Genomic DNA, 24273 nt, shown 5'->3' with positions numbered 1-24273 from the left:
CGTAATTTAATGTAGCTTTATGACAACCCCCATTCCATTCATTGCCATAGCAAAATCCACACACTTTCCTGTGTCCTCTCTTTCGTATAATAATGTACCACCCTTTTTTCTTAGAGTGTCAAGTCCTTGGACTTAAGATTACTTTTTAACAATGGAATACATGCAGAAAGATAGCACCGGGTTAGTTAGAAGATATGCAGCGTTTGACACAATCAATGCAAATGTTGACTATAACTCCTACGGAAACAGATTGGAAAAAGTGAGAATTCCTGAGACTCGCTTTAAAAACCATATCTTTATTTATTTTGTAATTTATTGGCATTGTTATATACATGGCATCATTTGTGCTTTTTATTATCAAGAGTAAAATCATGAAGAACAAGTCAGAAAATTCAACTTATAACCAGAATTGTATAGTTCTTTTTTTTGTTGGATATACTGAGACACAACAAACCCAGGAGAAAAGGTGGAGGGAAAAGACAGGAAACAAAATAGATCGGTAGGTAGGTCGATAAATAGTTTGTCCAGAGACAGTTGCAGATTGCCCACTGAGGGTAGTGTTAATGTCCAGACTGTGATGTGCTTTTACCAACAGCAGCAAAGGCACCTGTGTATCATAATTTTATTTTAAAAAACAGAGTCAGTTGGCCAGTCAGCCTCATGGTCTTTGTCCTATTGGGCACATACTCATTCAACCCACAGTCCTCCAGGGGGTGACACACTTATTATTCTTTGTATTCAAGTCACAGGCCAGTCATACGTGTTCTCTATCAGCAACATGACAACCATCCCAAAACATTGTGACCCTCATGAGATTTGTTACAGTTTACACAGTTGTTGAAAGGTTGGGCAGGGATGAGGCATGTTTCCCAAATCTCGATATGGATAAAGGTATTGGGACACCTGGTCATTTCAGGAATTAACATTAACATTGAGGCAAATATGGAGTTTGTCTATGAGATTTTTAGTCCATTCATCCAGAACATTTGTGACACTTATGTTGTACCTGAGGGCCTGCAGGCTCACAATTTCTGTCCAACTTTATCCCAAAGGATGACTGGCCCAATTCGTCCAACAGTACTATAAAGGAACAGAAGAGAACCTTGCCTAAACTTTTCACACAATGTTTAAAGTATCGAATTGCCCCAACTATCACGTTAAATGAAGAATTAGGATTCATGGAGAACTAAGTAATACGTCCTAACACTGATTGAGTGAATAATGCACACAAAAATGTCCCAAGACCTTTGTCCAAGTAGTATAACTGAATGTCAGATGACCAAAAGATTAATATACAAATAAGTGGTTAGTGTTAATATGGAATCACACATAAAATGCTATATTGGAATTAAGAAAACAAACATCTAAATGTTTAAAACATGGGACAGTGCTTAATATGAAGTAAAACTGCAATTAAAATACATTAAAATAAAATGTAATGTACCAATAAATGAGGCAGGCTGTGGTCACACTTGTAATTTGGTTCTCTGGCCTATACCAAAGCAAAATGATACATGATATGTTTTGAATCACAGGTTTCGTCTTGGACGACTGGTTGAACATCATTAGACAGTGATGCTGCCAGCTGAACACTGGTGTAAAAAAAAAAAAAACTCAACTAGCAGACTGAAGACATGGTCATGGTACGACTGTACGAGAATTCTGGTATGTTTTAGATTCATTGAGCCAAAGCTGGTACAAAATCATGAAAATGTAACAAAAAAACTTTGACTGTAGCGTTGCATTCAAAAATGATTGCCCATTTCTAATAACCCCCCTTGTAAACTATATTTACTTGCAAAATGTATAAATGTGTGGTAGTTTACAATATACCAACAAATCAAACACAAAAAACAATACTATGATCACTGTATGCATCAGTGTTGAACTTGTTGTGTGAAGAGGTTTTTTTTGCTTTGGTCTGGACCAGAGAACCTAATTGTGTGCTACCACTGCCTAAAGTCCAATGTAAATCCTGAACAGATCAAACTGTTGTCAAGATGTGGTTGGCCCAACGGAACAACACTGTATCTGGTAATATCCATCAGTACAAGGTAGACACAACCATCAGACAGGCGTATTGACAGAAGCTTGTCTCTTAAAAAAAAATCTGGGTATATAATTCCTAAAACAAAGAAATGAGAAAAAGGTAAGGAAGAAATGTGAAATGGTTTGCAGTTAAGATACAACAAGTAGAATTTAGTTGACAAAATTGAATAATGTACAGAAACATGTTGGAGCACAATTGGTGGTAAGTTATGGTGCAGTGATGTGACTGATCCAAGAGGGGTTTTACATAGTTTGGGTGGAAATACCAGCGGGATAAGAGGGGGAAGGCCTTTCCGGTATAGATTGGTCCAGTAGCGAGCCCCAGCTTCCCACTAGACTAACCCAAGAGGGGGGTTACTCAGCTGAGGTTAAGCCACGGTTCTTGTCTGTGTTCCTGCTGGTGAGGATGTGGTCATCTCCATTTTTGTTTATTTTTTTTTAGAACTTTTTGGTCATTCAGTGAACACCCACCTCACTTTCAATATTTGCTTTTCTCAGATGACCCCTTACGCCGTACTTGGGAAAACATAACAGTTGTCATAGGGTGAATGTCCATTTACGCCCTTACGTGTAGTGTGACACTAACTCACTGTGTATGAAATTCGTTCATCCGGTTGATTAGCAGCTGGTACTGACCAATCCCTTTTACTGTGTGATGGAGCTTTTGGTCGAGTCTCTCCAAGCACTCATCCCTGTAGTTTCTGTTCTTTTAACTGGAAACTGGTTGAACACACAAACCCACATTCCATAATGACTGGTGCTGTGAACATCCTACCAAACCTTTATCCATTTTATTTGATTTGCTAAAGAACATGAATTCGCTTGCCATGCGACAGTCCATTACGATCTGGTCTGCTGGCTTGCGATAGCGATTCCACCCAGTGATGATCCACATTGATTCAGTCTGTTGGCTAGCATTAGCTTCTCCCCAATTGTCCATTGGTTCTGGCTCTTTGTTTATCGTCCTACTTTCAGCTCCAGAGACAAAAGTTACTAGTCGCTCGGCAGGTCGATCCTTTCTCAGCCGGGGATAGGTACAGCTTGCCATTCGCGCAGGCACACAGTTCATACACCCCCGTCTGTTTGGTGTAAGTGGTACCGGCTGCCGCCCCTTCCAATGGGTCCACTGCACTGCCAAGTGGAATGTTGCCCAGACGGATGGTGTTTGCATCTAGAAAGATCTGAAAGCATAAGGAATATAGAATGAAGACTTTCGCTTTGTGTGTTGATATGGAATATATAAGCATGGTCAAGTGAGAAACTAAAAAATAAAACAAAAACAGGAGAAAAGCCTTGTTTCCATAAAAGGGGTATGGTTCGGTTCAGTCTGGTATGGTCCATTCTGTCTTGCTGCTTAGGTATGATGTAACACTATCTATGCCACTATCATCACCCTGCCTGCAGTGCAGACACGAACCAGATCGCGATTTACCGGTCCAAACTGTAGTGAATTGAACTTTACCACCTGTTTGAAAGTTATTTCTGGGAGATGGCAAAACTGTGGTGAATTGGGGAAGGAAACTTAAAACCAAACAAAACCTTGAGCATATAATTGTAGTAAAGCACAAAAAATACAGCACAATTTTGAAATTCTTCACTTACAGTAGTACAGTGAAACCTTGATATTTTAACACTCTGTGTGTGCAGTTTGGAAACAACGACAACCAGTGCTACAGTAGCCCTCTGGTTCCAAGTTACTACAAGTTAAACTGAATGACATTTGTCGTTTGGCTCGAAAAGGGAGAGTGGCGTTAATGGCTGTCACTCACTCACAGCTTGTGTACAGGCACATGCCTGTAGTGTGTGCACATACACACAGTCTCAGAGAAGCTATTGACTATTAGCAGTCATGGCTGAGCAAGAAGAGGGTGGGATATGGTATGTTTGAACGCTAGCGCCCCCACTGCAGTACCTAAACATGACAGACAGCACCTTTAAAAGTTACAAAAAACGCTTTGAAGTTGTGTGACGTCACGCAACAAAACTTTGCATTCCTCAGCAATGCTGAGTTCAGATGGCATTGAATAATTAATGCTGTATGTTTTGTAGGTGTGTATTCGAATAGTCGACTATTTGACGATTTCATTCCAAGGAGGCTGATCTGACTGTCAATCTCGCCATAATCGCCATGTAATCAAGACTGCGCTATTCTGCATCTATGCTGCTGAGCATACATTTTTACAAAGAATGTCTTTGTTTTTCCTATAAATGGCCTATTTTGATACAAAAACAGCCACATTTGTGTTAATAAAGAATTAAAAATGACGTGTGTTTAACAGAAGACCTATACTTACCACGCATTAATAAAATCACCTGCTTCAGTGGCACAATCCTAAGGAGCTGAGGTGAGCGCTAGCTTTGAACGCTAGGAAGACTGTCGACATCAATGGACGAATTGGCTCATAATGGCTACTAAACAAATCATCCAAGGTGAAATGCAACTTGTGTCAGCAGCTTCTTACATATGGCACGACAACCACCAACAGCGTGCCACTTACAGCAGGCAAGGCTGTTACGCCAACTTCATTTTATATCTTGACAGTGAATTTTAATGCAGGAATTAGGCTGCTAACTGACCTTTTTGGCAAGTTCTTGTTTATCAAGCCTTGTTGTTCCTATTCTATGTGCACTGCGTGCCGACAGCGACTGTTTTTCGGTTTCGTTTGTCTTGCTTTCTGTCTCACTAAATACATAGAGGTACTATTGTTGCACACCTACTATATTGGTTTATCTGAGTGTTTTTGCCTGTTTCTTTGAGGTGGAAAACTTTGCAAATGTAATCTTTTTATTAGTCGGGATTGCCATTAGCTCTGCTCTTAAAAAAACCCAACAACAGTCAACTGTTAGTCAACTATGGACAAAATCGAACTAATCAGATCCGACTATGAAAATCCTTAGTCAAAGATGGCCCAAGTGTTTTGCTTTGCCTTGCCTTTTTTCAACTTTCAAAGGAGCCTCAACAAGTGGTGTACAGTTAATAAATACTTTAAGATGCTGACAGTGTGGCTCTGGAGAAGATTACTGTGTTTCTGGTTCGATTATTTTCTCGAGTGTGCACTGTCCACTCTTCTGAGACGTTTAAAAGCAGTTTTCCAAACATCAAATGTCGGGCAATCCTTCAAGAGATTCTTTTAAATGATTTCCAATCCAAGCAGACATATGAAGAGCTTGAATACATGTGGGAGAGAGGGCAGGTCAAGGGCTTTGATTTTTGGATGGGCCAATGACTTACATTGATCAAGTATATATTGTCACATTGAAATACGTCACATATTAACAATTCACTGCTCGATATTTTGATTTGAGAATTGATTTCAGAACATAAAGAGCTTGTATCGGAGGTATCGATATATCTAGTATCGACCCGCACATCACTAACCAACGGGAGTGTATGAAGTTTCTGTGAAAAGTGTTGAAATGTGCACACACCCATCAACAGAGGAAGATAGAATGATACAACTAGTATTTTGCTTTCCAATTCCAAAGATGGAAAACTAAATGAATGGGTGGCTAATAACACATTGACAGCACTCTGAGGGATGTGAACAAAAAAAAAATGTCACTTGAAGTTGTGGAAAGAAGTGCAGTGGGCTGATTGGATGAAAGAGGGATGACATGCCAGGCCCAGCAGTGAGTGCAGTAGGATGGGGGTGGGTGGCATAAAGAGCGGGAGACAACATGATGAAATGGGAAAGGACAAGAGAGGAAAGACAGATTCGCACGTGAGAAGCAATTACTTTAACTAATGATTTCACTCCGGCTGACGGCGCACATCTTGATCTGTATAAAAAAAGTACACACACATACACACACACGTCAGTCTCGCCACAAGATAGAGTAAAGCACAGTTGCAGCTCGCATTGCCTGTTAAATATCAGTGTAGATAAAAGCCCAGCCTCCAGCCTCCATCAACCATTAACGAGGATACTGTATGTACTGTAGGTAAGCATAACATTTGAAAAGGTCTCACAGTCCCTTAATGATTATAGTCCTCTTCATACAACACCATATAATTACTAGGGATATTCTGATCTCCCAAGTGCTGGTATAAACAGCGATGTGTCATCATCGGGCCGTCATTAGATTTATTGTATCAACAATGCAGGATTTCCCCTAGGATTTTTTTGAAGCTGTGGTGGTGGGCTGTGGCGGTGGACTGCCGCCGCTGTGTGGTGCCGATGCTGTGTATGGATTTTTTTTTATTATGACAAATAACTTTTGTGACTTTATTTATTTATTATAGTAGACGGAGTGGATATTGAAAGGGTGAACTAAAACACATTTCTGGGGATCATAATAGATGAAAAAACAAGCTGGAAATCTCACATCATAAATGTACAACATAAGGTGGCAAAAAATACTTGAATATGAGAGCAAGATTGTTAAGTGACACTAAAAAAAAAATAAGTTACCCCATGAACGTGATAGCCACTGTAGCTCACCCGTGGGATAAAAACGAGCTACCTAGGCTACCTAGGTGCCAGAAGAGAGTCAATGAGAGCCAGGCAAAATGTGTAAACAAAGATGATGTAAATAATAAGCTATATGTGTACCGGAAATTCCGGTGTATAAGTTGCACCCACTAAATTTAGAAGGAAAAACATATTTTGTTCATATATAAGCCGCACCGGTGTATAAGCTGCACGTGTCCACGCCATATAATGACATATTGAGGCATGCATGAGTCCTGAGGACCAGGAAGCTTTTTATTTGACAAGAGCCAATCATGAGCTACGAAAAAACTCACAACAAACTTGTCAACCCATTGGAAATTGCAGGATGTCATTACTCAGTATAAATCTTACAAGCAACATTAAACGAAATATACATTACATGTACCAATACGAGTTTAAAATAACAAACAGCAGCTATTTTAACATCTACCCACAATGCAAAGAAGAGCAGTTCACTAGAGGACAAACAACATAGATGGTTGTTGGAGGAGCAGCCCAGAGAACAGACCCCAGAGGGAGGCTGACGTCGTTGTAGCGCCCCAATGAATGCATTGCTCAGATGAATGCCTGATCGGAAAACTGGGTTTTGTTGGGTTTTTTCATTTTATATATTTCTGAGGTAAAGCTTTGAGTTGTTGTGTGATGAATTCAGTGTTGTTCTCTGGTCAGTTTAGACATGTCTGCTTATTTAGGGGTCTTTGAGAACTTTTAAAAAGGATACAAACACATTTATGACTTTTACTCATGCATTTTGATTGCAACTCTCGGAATTGGAAACCCAATAAAGCTTACCAGAGACCCAAAATCCTGATCCTTCATTTAAAATAGGTTGCCGTTAAAATACAAGACAATCTTCAAATGCTGAGTTTTGCCTTAAACAGATCCCTGTTGCACACCTTCCATCTTCTGCTTGCCTTCCTATAAAAGCTGCTCAGGCTCTGTTATTGCCATTTGGAAAATGAATTCAGTCATGGTTGGCAACATGGCTGGAATATCATTTGACACAGCATACCTGGCATGACAAAGATAACATGAAATTAACTTTGGCATTGCGATTGGTTGGGAGAATGAGGAGAGATGGGTTTTATGCGAGTTCATACTATTTGACTCATTGTTTTCTCTTCCATATCACTGGAGAAAAACATCACAATAGCATCGTGGAGGGCAACCGAGATACAGTATTAACAGAAAAGTGGTGCGGAATACAGCAAAGATGAGTTGAAAGGCAAAGGATTGTGATTGTAAGATTGCAACCAGAGGAAGGTAATTTGTGAGAAGAGATGATGGTTTAGGGAGGAAGGCTTACAAGAAAAGAGGCAGGAAGTGAAAGTGAGACGGGAATGGATGTGTGAAAGGTAACAGGAAATCAAGATCAGTAAAGGAGAGGTGGAGATGATGAATACACGGGTAGATGAGAGTAGATGAACTGGAATGGAAATCATTCAGGGCAGCTGAACTTTAGATGAGCACTTGCATTTATTCGAAATGAAAGTGCGTTCAAGTATTAGCTTGGATGGATATAAATATATGTCCAAAATGTATACATTAGGGCCTTTGTGGTTGACTAAATTGTGGATAACACTGGTGCTTGAACATCTACATCAATTCAATCGCAACGACGGAGCTCGTTCGTGACCCAAGGACACCTGTAGTTTTTGTGTGACTAATCTAAAAATTTTTTTAGTCCCCAGTGAGTTTCAACCGTGACACTCAAAACCAAGTCTTTACGGACTAAGGCACTAATGTCCCATACTGTATGTTCTGAACATAGTAAACTGCTGGAATTACTGGCAAAAGGTATATGGGTATATTGTATTATATTTAGGGTTGTCAAAACTATTGCGTTAATGGCGCTAACTAATATATTTCATTAATTACGTTACATTTTTTTGCGGAATTAACGCATAGGCTAATGGCAAGCCACGGCTCGCTGTTATGACGACAGACTATTAGCTCCCCACAGAGTCACACAGTGTCTGACGCTCTTTCATTACTTTATTCTGACCTGAACACATCAACAGCGGTACAATTTGTTATGGTTATGGTGTAATTTATTTCGAACATGCATACGGTTGAACATGCATACTGTACCTTGAATGCTTCATGTTACAATTCACAGTTCCACATGTCCGAAAAGGAGTAGGAAGAAGCAGAGGTTATTTAATCCTACCCCCTCTTTGTATCACATCAATTGCTAATACATGTATATATACACAGGTATATATATATATATATATATATATATGTGAACTTAACAATGATGGTTGGTGTGGTGTTGTTTCTGACATAGAGTGGGATGCAAGTGTCGATGGTGTTGATATCTACATCCACCTCCTTTGATTGGAGGAAGTTGCCAATCTGTTGCTTTGTTGAAGGAACATCCATTCCATCTGGTTCTCCTCTGTTTTGCACTACCCTATCTTTTGAACTCGGTGTAATTCGGAGCCCTGTGAGGATCACATCATTCATTCGTGCATTCTGAACCATCTCATCAATTATATTTTTCATTTGCTCAGTGATATTTTCCTTTGCTTCTTTCTCTTCCTCAAGAGTGGTGCGAAAGGCAGCATTATCCTTCAATAGTGCCTTGATTTAATTCTGTAGGATGTTGATATCATTGCATCATGCTCTATTTGGGGTTTTTAACCTCCTTAAGAGCAACGCGCAAGGCAGCATTGTCTTCCAATAATGACTTGATATCATCCAGCAGAACGCTAACATCCTTGCATAATGCTTAATTTCCTTATATAGTGTTTTTAACCTCCTTAAGAGCAGTGCACAAGTTCGCGTTTTCATCTTGTAACTCCTTGATTTCTTCTCTTAGTGCTTTGGTAGCCTTGCTCAGTGCTCTTATTTTCTTCCATAAGGTTTGTGACATCATTATGGACCTCTGTGATCATTTGGGAGAGGCTTTTGTAGTTCAATTTAGTCTGTTTTCAGAAACGTTAAATGCATCCTTATTTTTTACGAATCTTGCTTTATTTGTGATTGTGATTGCAGAGACCCAATTTCTCGCACTATTTGTAATGCAATATGCTATTGTATCTCATTCATATCCTTCCTCAAGGAGGGGGTAAGTCGTTGTTAATGGACTACAATGCTGATGTCATACAACTTCATGTCAAAAAATCCAAACTTATCTCTTTAATAATTTCTTATGTGTCCAACCCCGTAGGTTGACCATTCAAATAAAATTTGTTATTTCTAAAAGCTATCATATTTCTTTATGCGAAAACGTTTAGATTTTTATTTCTCAAACAAATGTTTGGGCCTGAAAACAGGTTTTGATCATTGGTTTCAATCTATAATCCTGAACTTATTTTTAAAGGTTTGAACAGTGTTTAAACAAGAAAGAAATGTGGGAAAATGTTAATGCCTGTCTGAGAAAAGTGTATGAAGTGTATGGTGAGGGGTTTTACACGCTTAAAACATATATAATAATTGTAAAAAATAAAGCTGAGTACATCACAGTTTTCTCCTACTGCGGGTTAGTTTTAGAACGTAACCCCCCGCGATAAACAAGGGACCGCTGTATATGCATTTATAACTAGCTAAAAATTAGCTCACTAATTGACAAAAAGGATGTCACCCTCACGACTCATATCAGCAGTACAGCAACAAGTTGGTGACTTCAAACTCACATGTGATGATATTTTCATGAAAGAATTTACAGAATTTTCCACACAATGTTCAAGCTTCAGATCAACTTACCCTGAGTTCTCACACACAAGCAAACACAAACACGTGGGAGGTGGTGATGCTATCTGAGTGCATTACACAGACCATTAGGTGGGTTGAATGGACAGACGTTAGAATTGGAGCTGACAACTGACTAAAAGAAAAGGACATAAAGGATGGCCTGTTTGCTTGACCACGTCCACACACTTCCACAAAAAAACTGTTATTTAGTATACAGTATTCACAAAAAAAGAAAGTTGTAAACAAACCACTACATATATACACCCCTGAGTCTCATTTAATGTGTCACTAAAGGCAGAAATAATTAGCAGGACTGGCTTGATGAATTAAAACAAACAAACAAACAAACTCAAAAACATTTAAAATGGAAAGTGGTGTCCACGCTGATCTAACAATCAGTCTTAAAATGTAACATTATTTGGTAATGGTAATGGCAAAGGTTTAATTTATTTTGAACAAGTTATATAATACAAGTTACATTGGAATACATAACATAGCACAACACACTTCCGTCCAAAAAGGCATGTCCAAAAAGGAGGAGGGAGAAACAAAGCTTATTTAATCCTACCCCCTTTCTGTTTCACATCAATTACAAGCTAGCTATCAGAAAATCGTATACATTCAATATATATTTAGATGTTAAATAAAAAATGCTTGTTCACTCAGGAATGAGACTCAATTGTCGTGCTAACTGTGGTGCAGGCTCCAGTCGGGATGCATAAACTTTATTGTAAGTGTTGATTTAGAATTATTATAAATGATAAACATACATGTCAAGCTATAGGCAGTGAGAATAACAGTAAGTGTCATCTCCTTAGAGGTCTGAAATACTGTATAATACACTTTTAAACTGCTGTGACAAATACAACAGTACAACTATAAGCGTTCATTTGTTAAGCAACAAAGCCATTGTCAGATGCTATGTAACATCAGTTCTTGACTATCATTTTAGTGTTTTGCAAAGCACCAAAAAGTTGGGATTAAATGAAAACATTTTTCATGCGGTTCCCGTCAGTGAAAGTGAAGGAGATAAAAATAAAAATTAGAAAATAAAATAACACAATTACAGAAATTGTGAGCGGACCTGCCAGCTGGCAGCCATGATTTTAATGGAAACCATTGCTCTCCTATCTCAAACCCATTTGGCCCTAATTCCAGGGATGCATTCCCAAACTTTAATAGTCCCTTCTTAAATGCCAGTTGCTGACAGCATTGATTTGACTTTAAGCCTCGCTGTCCCACATGCTTTTATATTGTCCTGCAAAATCGACAGAAACATCTATTTTCTGCCTTCCTCCTCCACCTTCCACTCATCCCATCCTCCCCTTATATTCTCCCTTCATCAGCTCGCCTCTGTTCATTTGACGATGTCAGCGGTCATGGAAAGCTTGTACGGAAGCATGTGAAAAGGAATGGCATCTGGATAAGCTGCCCTGTCAGGGATGTGTGTACGATTTTTTAAAATGATGTCAATTGACACATGGAGCGATTCCGTTTTGGGTGAGATGATTCTGGGATGATTCAACATATGCAACGTGTTTGTGTTCTGCTGCTTTATGTAAGACATATCATGTCACCAAATAGGCTGGATTTATGCTGCAGATCTAAATGTCCAATTCCAATCAAGTGTCCATATTGATTTTTCGATTTTTCAAATTGTTTATTATACTTTCAAGTAATGTATATCCGACATCACTGTGTTTACTTTAACTTAAGACCTGAAACAACCAGCATGCATGCACGCCAAAATACAAACCACCAACTACACCGGTTTGCCTGTAATACAAATGCAGTGGCACATTGATTTTCTTACCCCTCAGTTTTCAACGAAAATACTGCCAAAAATATGTCTCGGTAATCGCAGAGCCAAACATCGCGCCTAACACACGAGTCATCCAGTTAATTTCATTTATTAAACAAGAAAAAATTAACGCAACAGTTGTGTTACAATTAATGGAGACTCACTCAGTTAAAACACTGGTACCGCAGGTTCCTGTTCTGTAGCACAAAAAAACGAAAAATAATCGCAATCACAACAAGAGACATACACCAGACTCAAAATAACACCACTCCTGCATCACAACCAAATCTGTCGCCCACGTTTGCCCAAACAAAAAATCCCACACATTGGTGACTCATTGTGTTATTGATACACTGCATCAGTCCAACTCTGTTCGGAACCTGTCTTTATCGCAAAACGTGCTCTCACGTTAACCTGCTCTAAACTCCCACCTGGAAGTCATTGTTCCCTAGCTCTGTCACTCATCTTTGACATCATCACCTGATGACTCTGCAGTTCTTTGCCAACTAATGCAGTTACACCACAAGTCTCTGCTTTTTTATTGAGTAAGGCTACAAAATAACACACCATGGAGCCGAAGAAAGTTGGAAGTGCCTGCACTTTGATAAGGAAGGTGAGGAACACGATTGAATTCCAGAAAGATGTGGCAGCAAAACACAAAGTTGGTTTCAGTGTGGATCCCTTCCTCCTCCTTCTCATTGCCATCTTTCCCAACAAGAGCCATGGATTAATAACAAAATCCAAGCTACCACTCTATCCTCAAATTTTTTAAATAATCGTAAGACGAACTGTCAATGACTTATTGGCAATTACAGTAGTTGCTAGTCCCACCCGTCCCCATGCAAAGATGTTTCGCTTGATGGAAGATATTTCTTAGCCAACCGTGCTCAAATTTAACAGAAGTGTTTGCCTGCACCAAATTTCTACCAAATTTTGTGATGATTCTGCTCAGCACCCTAAAGTTGCAGTATTAGGTGTTTTGTATAGAGTGATAAAATATCCTGTTTTCCTAGGATGTCCTGTTGTAACGTCCTGTCTTGGCCTTCCTGGTTTTTTTGTAGAAGTGGTTTTCATTGGGCCATTAAATTGACCGGCATTAGGGCACTCTGCTGCATGTGACATAGTCCCTGAGAGACTACCGTGTAGGTGGCTTTTTGAATCAGTGTTGCCAAAAAGCCAAAGAAAAAACAAAACATTTGTCACACAGTTAATCCTCTGACGCGTAGTTGTGTTCTGTTTTTGGAATCATGTTTGTGCCGGTTTTTGAGCGTTCTTCCATTGGAATTTGTTTCTTTGGTTATGGATAGTATTTTGGAATACCACATTTTCTATCCATACAGAGGAAGCATGCTTTAAATGTATAAAAATGATCAGGCATCTTTGGGTAAAATTCCTTTAAGTATTTCATTGCGGCGCGAGTGTCCTGGTCTTCGGTAATCAAAACATGATCACCCTTGTTTTGTTGGTAATAAAAAATAATAATAATACGTTTTATTTATATTGCAGTTTACACAGTTTAACAATCGCAAAGAGTGACAAAATGAGGTTTAAAAACAAAACACAAGTAAAGTTATAAAATCAAAATGAGCTGTGAGAGAAATTTCAATTTTACGTCAATCCGACTTCTGGTCAAATTTGGGTTGTCCTAATTTGTTTCACATGACTAGGTTTAAATGCCGATAACCACTGAATTACGGCAATAATTTTTCCTTATTTAATGGTCTGTGCACCTCTAATGTTCCATATTTACAGCATTTTTAATGCTCTAGGCTTTCACTGCGGTTTTGATTTACGGCAGGCATTATTTCAAAATAATGTTACATGTGTTACACGGGCAGATGCGCTTAGCGTATATCTCATTAACAGTAAGGCTCACACTGCCAGGTAAATCAGATATATCTATAACATTGTCAGATAATTTATTCAAATTGTATTTTCATCCACTTTTAATTGCGATCCAACCCTATTCCAGTTCAAAGTTGTTGGTTTTTTGTTGACGTTACCGTGATGCGTACAGAGCAAAAAAAATATGTTTGTGTCACTTCAACCATGTAGTACAAACCCCGCGGCTAAGCCTCTGCCAGAAGGTCTGAGCATGTGTGAGTGTGAGGAGATTTTTAGTCATCGAGGTCGTGGTAATCCACAAAGGTTAAATTGAAGACCACTGCACTTCTTCTTGGGATTGAAGACATTTCACCTTCGATCCGAAAGGCTGCTTTTTCTGTTTTGAACTGATGAAGCTTTTTGGATAACCTTCACCTTCTCTTCCAAAAGCTCTCTATACTGTCAAAATCTTTCTTACCACCAGGGTGGGAGACACTGGAAGAGCGACACAACTATTTTTTAGGGAGAATGGAAGTCATCATTTTTCTATACAGTAATTCCTCATTAATCACTGTTAATTGGTTCTAAACCCGACTGTGATAAGTGAATTTCTGCAAAGTAGGATTCCTTATTTATAAATGGAATATCTTCGTAGTTAGAGCATAGGAAATACGAGTCCTCTAACCATGAAAAAACACCTCTATAGTCACCTTTGCACTAGTATTACCCAATATAGTAGACATAATGACAGAAAATAAGACATATTAGACATAAAAAAGACATAACATAGACTCACACGTTAACATTGGCAGAGTTCCTTGTTGTTTTTTACTGGCCAGCGTACTTCCTTTGTTGGCTGTTGTTTCATCTATGTAACAATACTGACACCTCGTGACCAGTGTTGTGGCTTTATATTTAACCGGCTATTGTAGCACTACTGCAGGTTTCTAATTTTCTAATTCAGGCACATAGATGCATAGACGAGGCTGTGGGACGGGTCCAGTTGTTACTACAGCTGCACGTCTCCAGACCGATAAAACAATCAACGCCACCCTCTAGTGGTAGCAGTCGTAAATACAATACCAGAAATGTATAATCGAGCACTGACAGATCGCTCTAATACACCATTTGGATGCATCTTCTGAATGCCTTATATTTGTATTTTTTGTTCATTCTGCCATTTCTATGCTTGAAAATGCTTAATTTAGGGCAAGAATATGTACAATTGGCTTAAATGTGCATATCGTCAACCACGGAACAGCGATAATTTACTAATTTATGTGAAGCTGTGAAATTTGAACCGCACAGTGTCGAGGGACGACTGCAGTCATAGCAGCATCCATGTCTTGTCTCTGAGGCAACTCGGGGTACGTTACATTACATGTTTTTAGTGTATGTCATTGCATGTAACTCATTAAGAATCGTGAATGGGTAAAATCTGTATTTAATAATAGCTATTTTTTGTCATTACAAACACCTACATTTTAACATATTAAGGCCTCTTGATGGATCCAAAGGGGGCATTTCCAGCCATTTGCCCACAGGGAAGGTTGAAAAGTTTGAGAGGAAATATGCTTTTCATGGTATCAAGCCTTGCCACAATCCTTGTTTGAGCTAGTTTAATGTTATTGTTCACTTGTAGGGAGACATCCATTAATGCAGAGACGGGGGAGAAAAGTGGTTGAGAGACAAAGAAAGATAATGGATGCGAAGAGAACAGAGTAGGACAAAAGAGTACATGAAATGCAGAGACAGAGAGAAGTGACACAAAAGAGAAAAAAACTAAGGCCCCCTCCTCCTTCGCCTCCTATAAAGTGACAGTCATGTTGATGTATAACCCTAGGAGTGGAAAGTTAATTAGATAGGCTGGGTTACTCAGATATGACAGACTGAGGGGAATGGAGGAAGAGGAAATGTAGAGGAGGGTTTCCTCAACTGGTGTGAGCATGCCTGGTAGTGCGTGGTATCTATTGGTGCAAAAATATATCATAAATCATCAGTCTGAATTAGTTCAAACAATTCTATTTGATGCCTCTCACCCAAAATCAGCTGGGGTAGGCTCCACTCCCCCCTTGTGACGGTCTACAGGATAAGCAATATAGAAAACAGATGGAAGAATGGATGCCCTCTCTGCACTAGATTTAAGTCCAGCACTTACGTGTGTGGTTTTAGGGATGAAGTTGTGTACTTCTCCTGATTAAGAGCCAGTGGATGGAGACAAGATAAGGAAAGAAAGTGGGAGAAGAGCGTATGAGTGGATATGAGAAAATTCTAAGAGGGTGGTGGAGAGAAGGAAATGAGAAATGTTTTTTTGGAAAAGATCATCTAACTTGTTTTCTAAGACTTCTGATCTTGTGTTTGTGTGTGTGTGTGTGTGTGTGGTGTGTGACGAATGTGTATTCAGTACAGAGGACTGTGTATGATGGACACTGACAGTGAGCCTAATAAAAGAAGGCATTCTTCTGTTAATTACAGAGTTAATGACACACTATGCTCTAGTGGACACGCAACACACACCCACTGACAATGGCCAAGCATGCGCTGGTGCTCCCAAATGACAGGCTGTTATTCAAAGAATTTGACAGTAAGATAGTAGGCTAATAGAACACACACATGACAGCTGCAGCTGACAGGGAACCTCATCAAGGCAGCTTTAATGAAGTCACTTTTCCCAAACACAAGCAATGGGGGAAGAAAAGAAGGACAAGGTCGCCTGGATTGATGACGCTCATTAGCCTAATAAGGTACTTTAATGAAACCGGCCCAACAATGGATTGTCTGTACTGTATATACACACATACAAACCAGACTGGATTGCAGTTTCTTGGATAAAAACAGTTATGTATACATTCATACGTTTATTTAATTACATAGTAGAAACCGCAGTCACTCCAATGCTAATACTCTCACCTCTCCCTCTGAGGACTGCAGCAGTAGGTCTTTCCTACAGGATGCAGTGAAGTCTCCAACGCCAGCATTGAGGTCAACGCCCCGGGGGGCCTCCAGGGTTAGGGTCCGAGTCGGAGACTCAAGCCTGCAAAACATAATCACTCATCAATTCTGTGAAAAACAGTGGTGATGGAATGTTGAATACATGATGTGGCTATCATAGTGACAAGCCAGGCTCTCTGCTAATGTGGTCAGTGTAGAGGTTTTTCCATGAATATGTAACTGTGAGGCCACTGTGGGTATACCCGCTTTGAAGGACCACTAGTATAGGTGAATTTATATGAGGGAATCTGAAGATGTATGAAAAAATGGTGGGAGACAGAGAGGGGAGAGGGGATTCAATTTGGGACACGCCACTGGTTGTGCTTTGTTTGGGTATGATGCCAAAGTGCCTGGTTCTTTCACATAACGATCTGTGAATGGTACTGTCAAACCACCCATTCATCCATCCTTTTCCCGCTCCATCAATGGGGACACTGAGATGTCCCCAGGTGTAGCTCTAAGACATAGTCCCTCCAGTGTCCTATGTAGGTCGGTCCCAAGACCTCTTCCCGGTTGCCCTGAATATCTCAAATAGGCATCCAGAAAGCATCCAAAAAAATATACCAGAGGCACCTGAACTGGATCCTCTCAATAAGGTGGAGCAGTGGTAGTACTCCGAGCCCACCCAGAATGACGGCTCTGTTTACCTAATTTGGATTGTCAACCCATCCAGCCATCTATTGCCTTCCAGTTATTTGGGTCTGGGTCGCAGGGTCAGCAGTCACAGTAGAACGCAAACTTCCCGATCTCTGTTCCCAAGCCAGTTGCGAGACATAGTCCCTCCAGCATGTCTTAGGTCTTAACCAGATCCTCTTCTCAGCTGACCTCCAGGGAAGCGTCTGGGAGGTATTCAGATTAGATGCCCGAGCCCACCTCAACTGGCTCATCTCAATGTGAGGGAGCAGCAACTCTACTCTGAACTCCTACTGAATTACCAAATTCCTGTCCCTATCTCTAAGGGTCAGACCAGCCACCTTGCGGAGGCAACTCATTCCGGTTGCTTACATCTGTTATCTTGCTCTTTTGTTCACTACCAAAAACTTTTGATCATAGGTGAGGGAATGAACGTAAATTGACTGGTAAATTGAGAGCTTTTCCTTCTGGCTCAGCTCTCTCGTCACCCCGCCAGTCCGGTAAGACCGCATTACTCTAGACCAGGGGTCACCAACGTTTTTTCTTGCGAGAGCTACTTTTAGAAAATGAAAATGGCCACGAGCTACTCATTTTTGTAGAAATAATTTTCATACCTTTTTTCAACCCAAACAAATCAAATATGCTTGTTTTACCAAAACATTCACAAAATGCTGGTATCCACAACTCACATTTTATGTTTGGAAATACATTTCTTTCTAGTGTTCTCACATTATTAACTGAAAACCTGAATGAAAAGCAGGCCTGCGGCGCCTCATGTGGTCGTGGGGGGCTACCTGGTGCCCGCGGGCACTGTGTTGGTGACCCCTGCTCTAGACTCTGCGCGATCTCACACTCCAACCTCGCTGACTCGTAAAAAAGATACTTGAACTCCTCCACCTGAGGCAAGACCTCACTCCCAAACAGGAGGGTGCAATTCTTCCTTTTCCGGCTGAGAGCCATGACCTCAAATTTGGAGGTGCTGAGTCTGACCCCAGAAGCTTCACAATTCAGGTATGAACTGCCCCAGTAAACGCTGACGCTCACAGCTTGATGAGGCCATCAGGACCACATCATCCGCAAATAGCAGATAAGATCCTAAGGCTTGCCCTGTGATTAGCTGGCGACCAGCCCAGGGTGTACCCTGCCTTTTGCCTGAAGTCAGCTGAGATCGGCCCCAGTTTACCCGTGATCCTAGTCAGGACAAGTGGTATTGAAAATGGATGGCTGAATGAATCCTAAGGCCTCCAAACGGGACAACCTCAACGCCTTTGCTATAGCTAGAAATTCTGTCCATAAAAATAATGAAAAGAACCAGTGACAACATTCACCATGAACAGTCTCGACTTACTGCCGGCAATGCAAACCAGGCTCCTGCTCTGGTTGTACAAGGATATAGTAACGTGCTACAAACGGCATACGGAGCACCCCCCACAAGAGAGGGACACAGTCAAATGCCTATTCCAGGGCCAGGACCAGTTGGTTCAACTCCCATGCACCCTTCAGTAACATTTCAAGGTTATAGACCTGGTCCAGTCCAACAACATCCAGATCGTTAACAATGGATGCAAATCTTCCAGTATATAGGAGCATACTATGATGTAGTACCCGGATTTTGCAACCTAAACAACCTTGATCAAAATTATTGAACGTACAAATAGATATATTATGGAAATTGCCATTCTTCATTTGTACTTTGTTAATGCTTTGTTAAATGTGGCTGGTCTGTGTTTGACATTCCTAAAAGCTTCTTACAAGCAAATCCACCACCCAGCTAATTTTTGTATCGGCAGCAACTGGGGGGAGCATTTTTAAATACAACGGGAGAAATACTTAGCCATTTTGTCCACTTATTTATATGACATCAGGGTTTGGGAGACTGAAGACACATATTTAAAATAACATACATAAAATGGAATGGAAAATAAACTTTCAAAGATGTTAACATTTTTGAAACAACTATCTTTGAAACAAGTTGTTATAAAATAATATTCTGAAGTGCATCGACTGTGCTTGGTGTTTCTCTCCTTGAAGCCTGCGAGGTCAGTAGCTTCCCCCTCAAAGTTGAAAACAATATGAGAAGATTAAACAGCATGGTGGCATTAGATAAAGCGCTACTGTTTCCCTCAAGGGTAAACTGGCAAGTCAAATTAAATAAAAGGCACTTTCTGCAAAGCAGGGGGAATTACAATGGACTATAATAAATTAAACACTCAATAAAATCAAATTGGAAAAATGTTTTGCCACTGGGACACTTTTTCAGATATGTTTTGCTTGGAGAGACTTTCCAAGACTGGTTCCCCGAATTCTACTCAACGGCTAGAACAAATATAAAACAATGATCTGAATTCATCATGTCCAGCCTGTGGCCACAAGGGTATCCTTTTAATGCCCATAAAGTTTGTACCTTTTAGGGGGGCTCCTTTACCTCCTTGATCTCCCTTCTAACTTGGTTCCCATGTCAATGTTCTAGTCCTCGTCCTTGGGATTCTGGAATTTTCTTGTGAAAATGCTTCCTGACTCCCAAGATCTTATTTCAGGACAAAAATACACGAACTTCAAGGTCTTTGTGTCTGGCTCTGTGAGATCCATGACCTATATGATATGACCTATGGGTTAACTACAAGTATTTCACAAGCAGGTAAACAAGCAACGCAGTTTATCATGATACTATTATACCCTATGTGACTAATAAAATAGCTAGCAGGCAAGACATTGACTTTATTAGACATGTGTCCTCCTGAGAGCCTTCCCTTGGCAAAGAAATGTGTCTTGGAGTGTGAATGTGTTCCATGAGCCGACCTCCATCGTTTGTGTGCAAAACAGGGTTACTTTCCCCAAATTTGTAACTCTAACAAAATAAACAAATGTGCCCTAAAGAGGACACAGATGCATATGTTGGCTCAGGAAGATACACTGAAATATAATCTTCACACATCACTAAAATTATATTTACTATATCTACGTGTACGTACCATACACATGTTGTATACTACATATATCGCGCCATTTTTATCATTAGCATGCTAACATATGACCAATATATCCTTTCAGAGGACAAGCGGTATAGAAAATGGATGGATGGATTTATTCTTTATTAGTTTTTTGTATTATCATAAACTGTGTTGGGCTACCGTGTTGTGCTACTTACTTTTTTGTGTTGGGCTACTTCCAATATTCAGTGTATTACTAGTTACTGGCATTTGAAAGTAAATAGTCATCTTACAATACAGTATTGTTGTGTCTGAAGTGTTACATTACTTCTGCATTACTTTAGGGTTACAGTAACCTAATCTAGAGCATAATTCTAAAATATGAAAGTTAACTGATGCCAAACAACACTGTAAATAAGAACAGGCCTAATTGTCTTTTGGTCCCACAAAACGGACACATCTGGAGGGTTAACAAAGTTTAACGAGTATAATATCGCAAAAATTGTATTAATACTTAAATTACTGCAATACAGCAAAAAGTGGCGATTGCTGTAATAGTGTTTCTTTTGTAACACATTATACTATAATACCTGTTTTTATTTTTGTGTCTTATTTTGGAGTTTAAGATCAATAACATTGTGACATAACAAGTTGTGTAATCCTAATATGATGCATGTACTCTGACACGGTGGGTGGTTGGAATGTTAGCAACCACAAGTGTAGGCAGCAACTCAAAAAAAGCTTCAAAGTATGAAAGAAAAAAAATGCACAATGAAAATGATAACAAAATGAACTGTGTCAATAAAAAAAGTTGAACGGTGAATCCAGATAGATTTAAACTAATAATGGTGGTGAGGCAGCTCGTTGAACACAAGTTCTGGTTTAAAACCAATTGGCTGACATGAGGTAATGAGACAAGGAGCAAAATTGAAACAATGGAAAAATACTCACAAAACAACACAAAAAAGAACTTCAGTAGAAATGTAAAATAGACTGAAGTTCAACTGAAACTTGAGTTGTGACAATTTTAAGATTAAAACTCTTAAATTGTCACTGATGGTCAGGTTGTTGACTTGCCTGACTTCAGTTGCAGCATGGGTTCAGTACCCACTCAGTGACTGTGTGAGTGTGAGCATGAATGGTTCTCTGTCTCTATATGTGCCCTGTGATTGACTGGTGACCAGTCCATGGAATAGTCCTATGAGTAGGCTCCAGCTCTCTACAACCCTGAACAGAATAAATGGTAGAAAATGGATAGATACAGTAGAAGGAGGAGTGCTGGGTAGGGGGGAAAAGCTAGGACAATTCCAAGGGTCCCTGACTAACAGGGTCCCCAAAAATAGAGATGCGGTGACAACATCTTATAAAAATACTATAATTCCTTTACGTCAAGATTCCGACACTTTGTAAAATGATTCCTATTTATTTCGGTTGGGAGCATCTGAGGGCAGTGGAGGTGTAGATGAGTCATAAGAAGGTTTATTGTTGGGACGTAGTTCAACTGTTGTGCAGTGAGGCGCTCAAAGTATTATAAAAAGTTTTGGAAGTAGGCACTCCATATTGGGTTTGACTTATTGATCGGTGAGAAAAAAAAGAGCGTGCTTTGCAGCAGTCAGAGGTTATGAAGCAGAGAAACACAAACAGATCAAAAGACTTAAAAGGCTGAACTTGTTCGAGAGAAAAAGCCCAACAATTAAGAATCACTATTAACTGCGCAAATCCGAGTTGAGCATTCAAACTAATGTATTGACCTGAATATAAGACAGCATTTAGACAACATTTTTTTCCTTTTAACCTGAGAGGTTATTTACGAATTTGTCATTTTGTAGCTTCACTCTATCACGGTTTTTCAAAATTATATTCATTCATAAATCACGCTGTTTTGTGGTTGAATACAGACAATTATCAGTAAAAATATATGCATAATGAAGCAAATGTTATAGAATGCTTTGGCATGCATTCTGTTTTGGGCAGTTGAAGAATAAAGTCCTGCTTGAGACCTACCGTTCCGTGCAACTGCCACAGATTTAGAAATAAGAAAACCTCCTTCGCGGAAATGTACATACCACAGTTGGGTCTGGAACTAATTAACTGTGATAAACGAGGGATTATATAACTGCTCATATCTGCATATTGCACATTTATTCGCAGAGATGCTTGTCAGCCTGCACCAGTGTTGCTTTTGTTTTGGTAGACTTGTACTAAAACTTTGTACTTGTTTTGGCAGAGGTGATGTACTAAGGACCAATCACAGCTCTGTGACCCACTTTGCCGTTGATGCTAAGTTAACATTTTTTGGAGGTCAACCTCAACAACATGATAATCGTCCTATGTACCGAAAAATGGTGTAGTTAACAGAAGGGTTGTGCTCTGTGAGCATCAGCTGCTTTAACAGTTTGGCCAATTCCAGTGAAACTGGGCGCACTTACTAACGGTCACTCTACAGTACGTCCATCAGGCGCCATCTTGACAGCTATACCACCAGTGAGCCTTCACCTCTGCTTTAAGTCACCCTGTCGGTTTCCCTCACATGCCAACATGCCACATATTACTTAGTGCTCAGCTTTTCATCAACAATGTAAAGAAGAGTAGCACATCTTCTCTTTTGTCAGTTCCTAATTCCAGCAAATAAATTATTCAGCACCACAGCCTGACAGTCACCAAGTTTGATGAACAATGCATGCCATAAAGAGGCACAGCCCTTTTGACAATAAAGACAAAAGATGGTTAAATGTATGCAGTATGAGGAGCTGCTCTGAATAGATTTTAAAACGGTCAAGCCTGAACTATTTTGGTATTATTAAAAGTTCACGTGGTAAACACTGTCACTGTGGAAATTCTGTCACACACAGAAAATACCAGAAATAAGCAGCTGTGTGAAACATAATGATGTATTTTCAGCAGCAGTATAAGAGCAGCAGTATAGTATTATTAAAAGTTCAGTTTTGAGTTTAAAATTATAAAGCTACTGAAAGAAAGACGCAAGGACATTTTTGGCTCTCATTAGATAATGCAGGTATACATAATGCTGTAGCCAATGAGTGTATAACAGAAGTTCCACTTAATGCCATTTTTATTGCTGTAAAATGGATTTTAGTGATTGAGTTCTCAGTTCGTTAATGTGCATTAATGCAGCATGTGCACCTGAGGTGTAAGACTTTTATTCCAAGTACTTTGTAATTTGAAGTGAAATAGATGACCCTGCTCTTTACATGAATCAGCATGAATCAACATAAATGTTCCTCATGTCAGTTATTAATGCCAACTGCCACACAGTCAGGATTAGCACCGTAACGCAGCGAGGATGAAGTGATAGCAGGCAACATCTCCGGTGGACATTCCGATAGTCAACATGCCTATCACACGCTCCCCCAACACTTTCGACATCTTCTGTGTGATAAAACTGCACATTTTGGAGTGGCCTTTTATTGTGGCCAGCCAGAGGCACACCTACGCAACAATCATGCCATCTAATCAGCATTTGATTATCTCGGCAAAAGAGATTGCTCACTAACACTGATTTTGACAGACTGTGATAATTATTTGAGCGTCGTAGGCCTTTTGTGTACGCAGAAAATGTTTTACATCTTTGCGTTCAGCTCATAATAGATGGGAGCAAAAACAAAAGTGTTGCCTTTATATTTTTTTTTTGTGTACCTGTACCTCTTTCTCTCTCTGCTTCACATCCCTACATTAACCTCTTTGAGGCCAGCATGCCTCCTCTCTCATTGATTTGTTGTGACCTTCAGATGCAATGGGCCCATTAAAAAAAACGACACTATCCCAATTCAAAAGATAGGCTGCACAAAAAACCCAACAAAATGAAATACCTTTTATCTTAATTCATTTTGGGGGGAGAACCCAGGAGCAGAGGGTGGGCAGGAGAATGAAG

At 39.8% G+C, this 24273-nt stretch overlaps 1 protein-coding gene across 3 annotated transcripts in view; it reads right to left on the bottom strand.

Annotated features, from left to right (window-relative positions):
• Nucleotides 1-310: 310 nt before the first annotated feature.
• LOC129182587 (zeta-sarcoglycan) overlaps nt 311-24273 on the bottom strand; it is a 372011-nt gene continuing 348048 nt past the window's right edge. For all 3 annotated transcript variants that reach the window (XM_054778927.1, XM_054778926.1, XM_054778928.1), the window contains 2 exons: nt 16738-16861; nt 311-3230 (listed from right to left, as the gene is read on the bottom strand). In XM_054778927.1, coding sequence (XP_054634902.1) covers nt 3021-3230; nt 16738-16861 — 334 coding nt within the window. In that variant the 3' untranslated portion in view covers nt 311-3020. The remainder of the gene's footprint in view (nt 3231-16737; nt 16862-24273) is intronic.

Source organism: Dunckerocampus dactyliophorus, chromosome 6 (assembly GCF_027744805.1).
Source record: "Dunckerocampus dactyliophorus isolate RoL2022-P2 chromosome 6, RoL_Ddac_1.1, whole genome shotgun sequence".
Taxonomy (NCBI): Eukaryota; Metazoa; Chordata; class Actinopteri; order Syngnathiformes; family Syngnathidae; genus Dunckerocampus; species Dunckerocampus dactyliophorus.
This window is presented reverse-complemented; position numbering and strand designations above follow the sequence as displayed.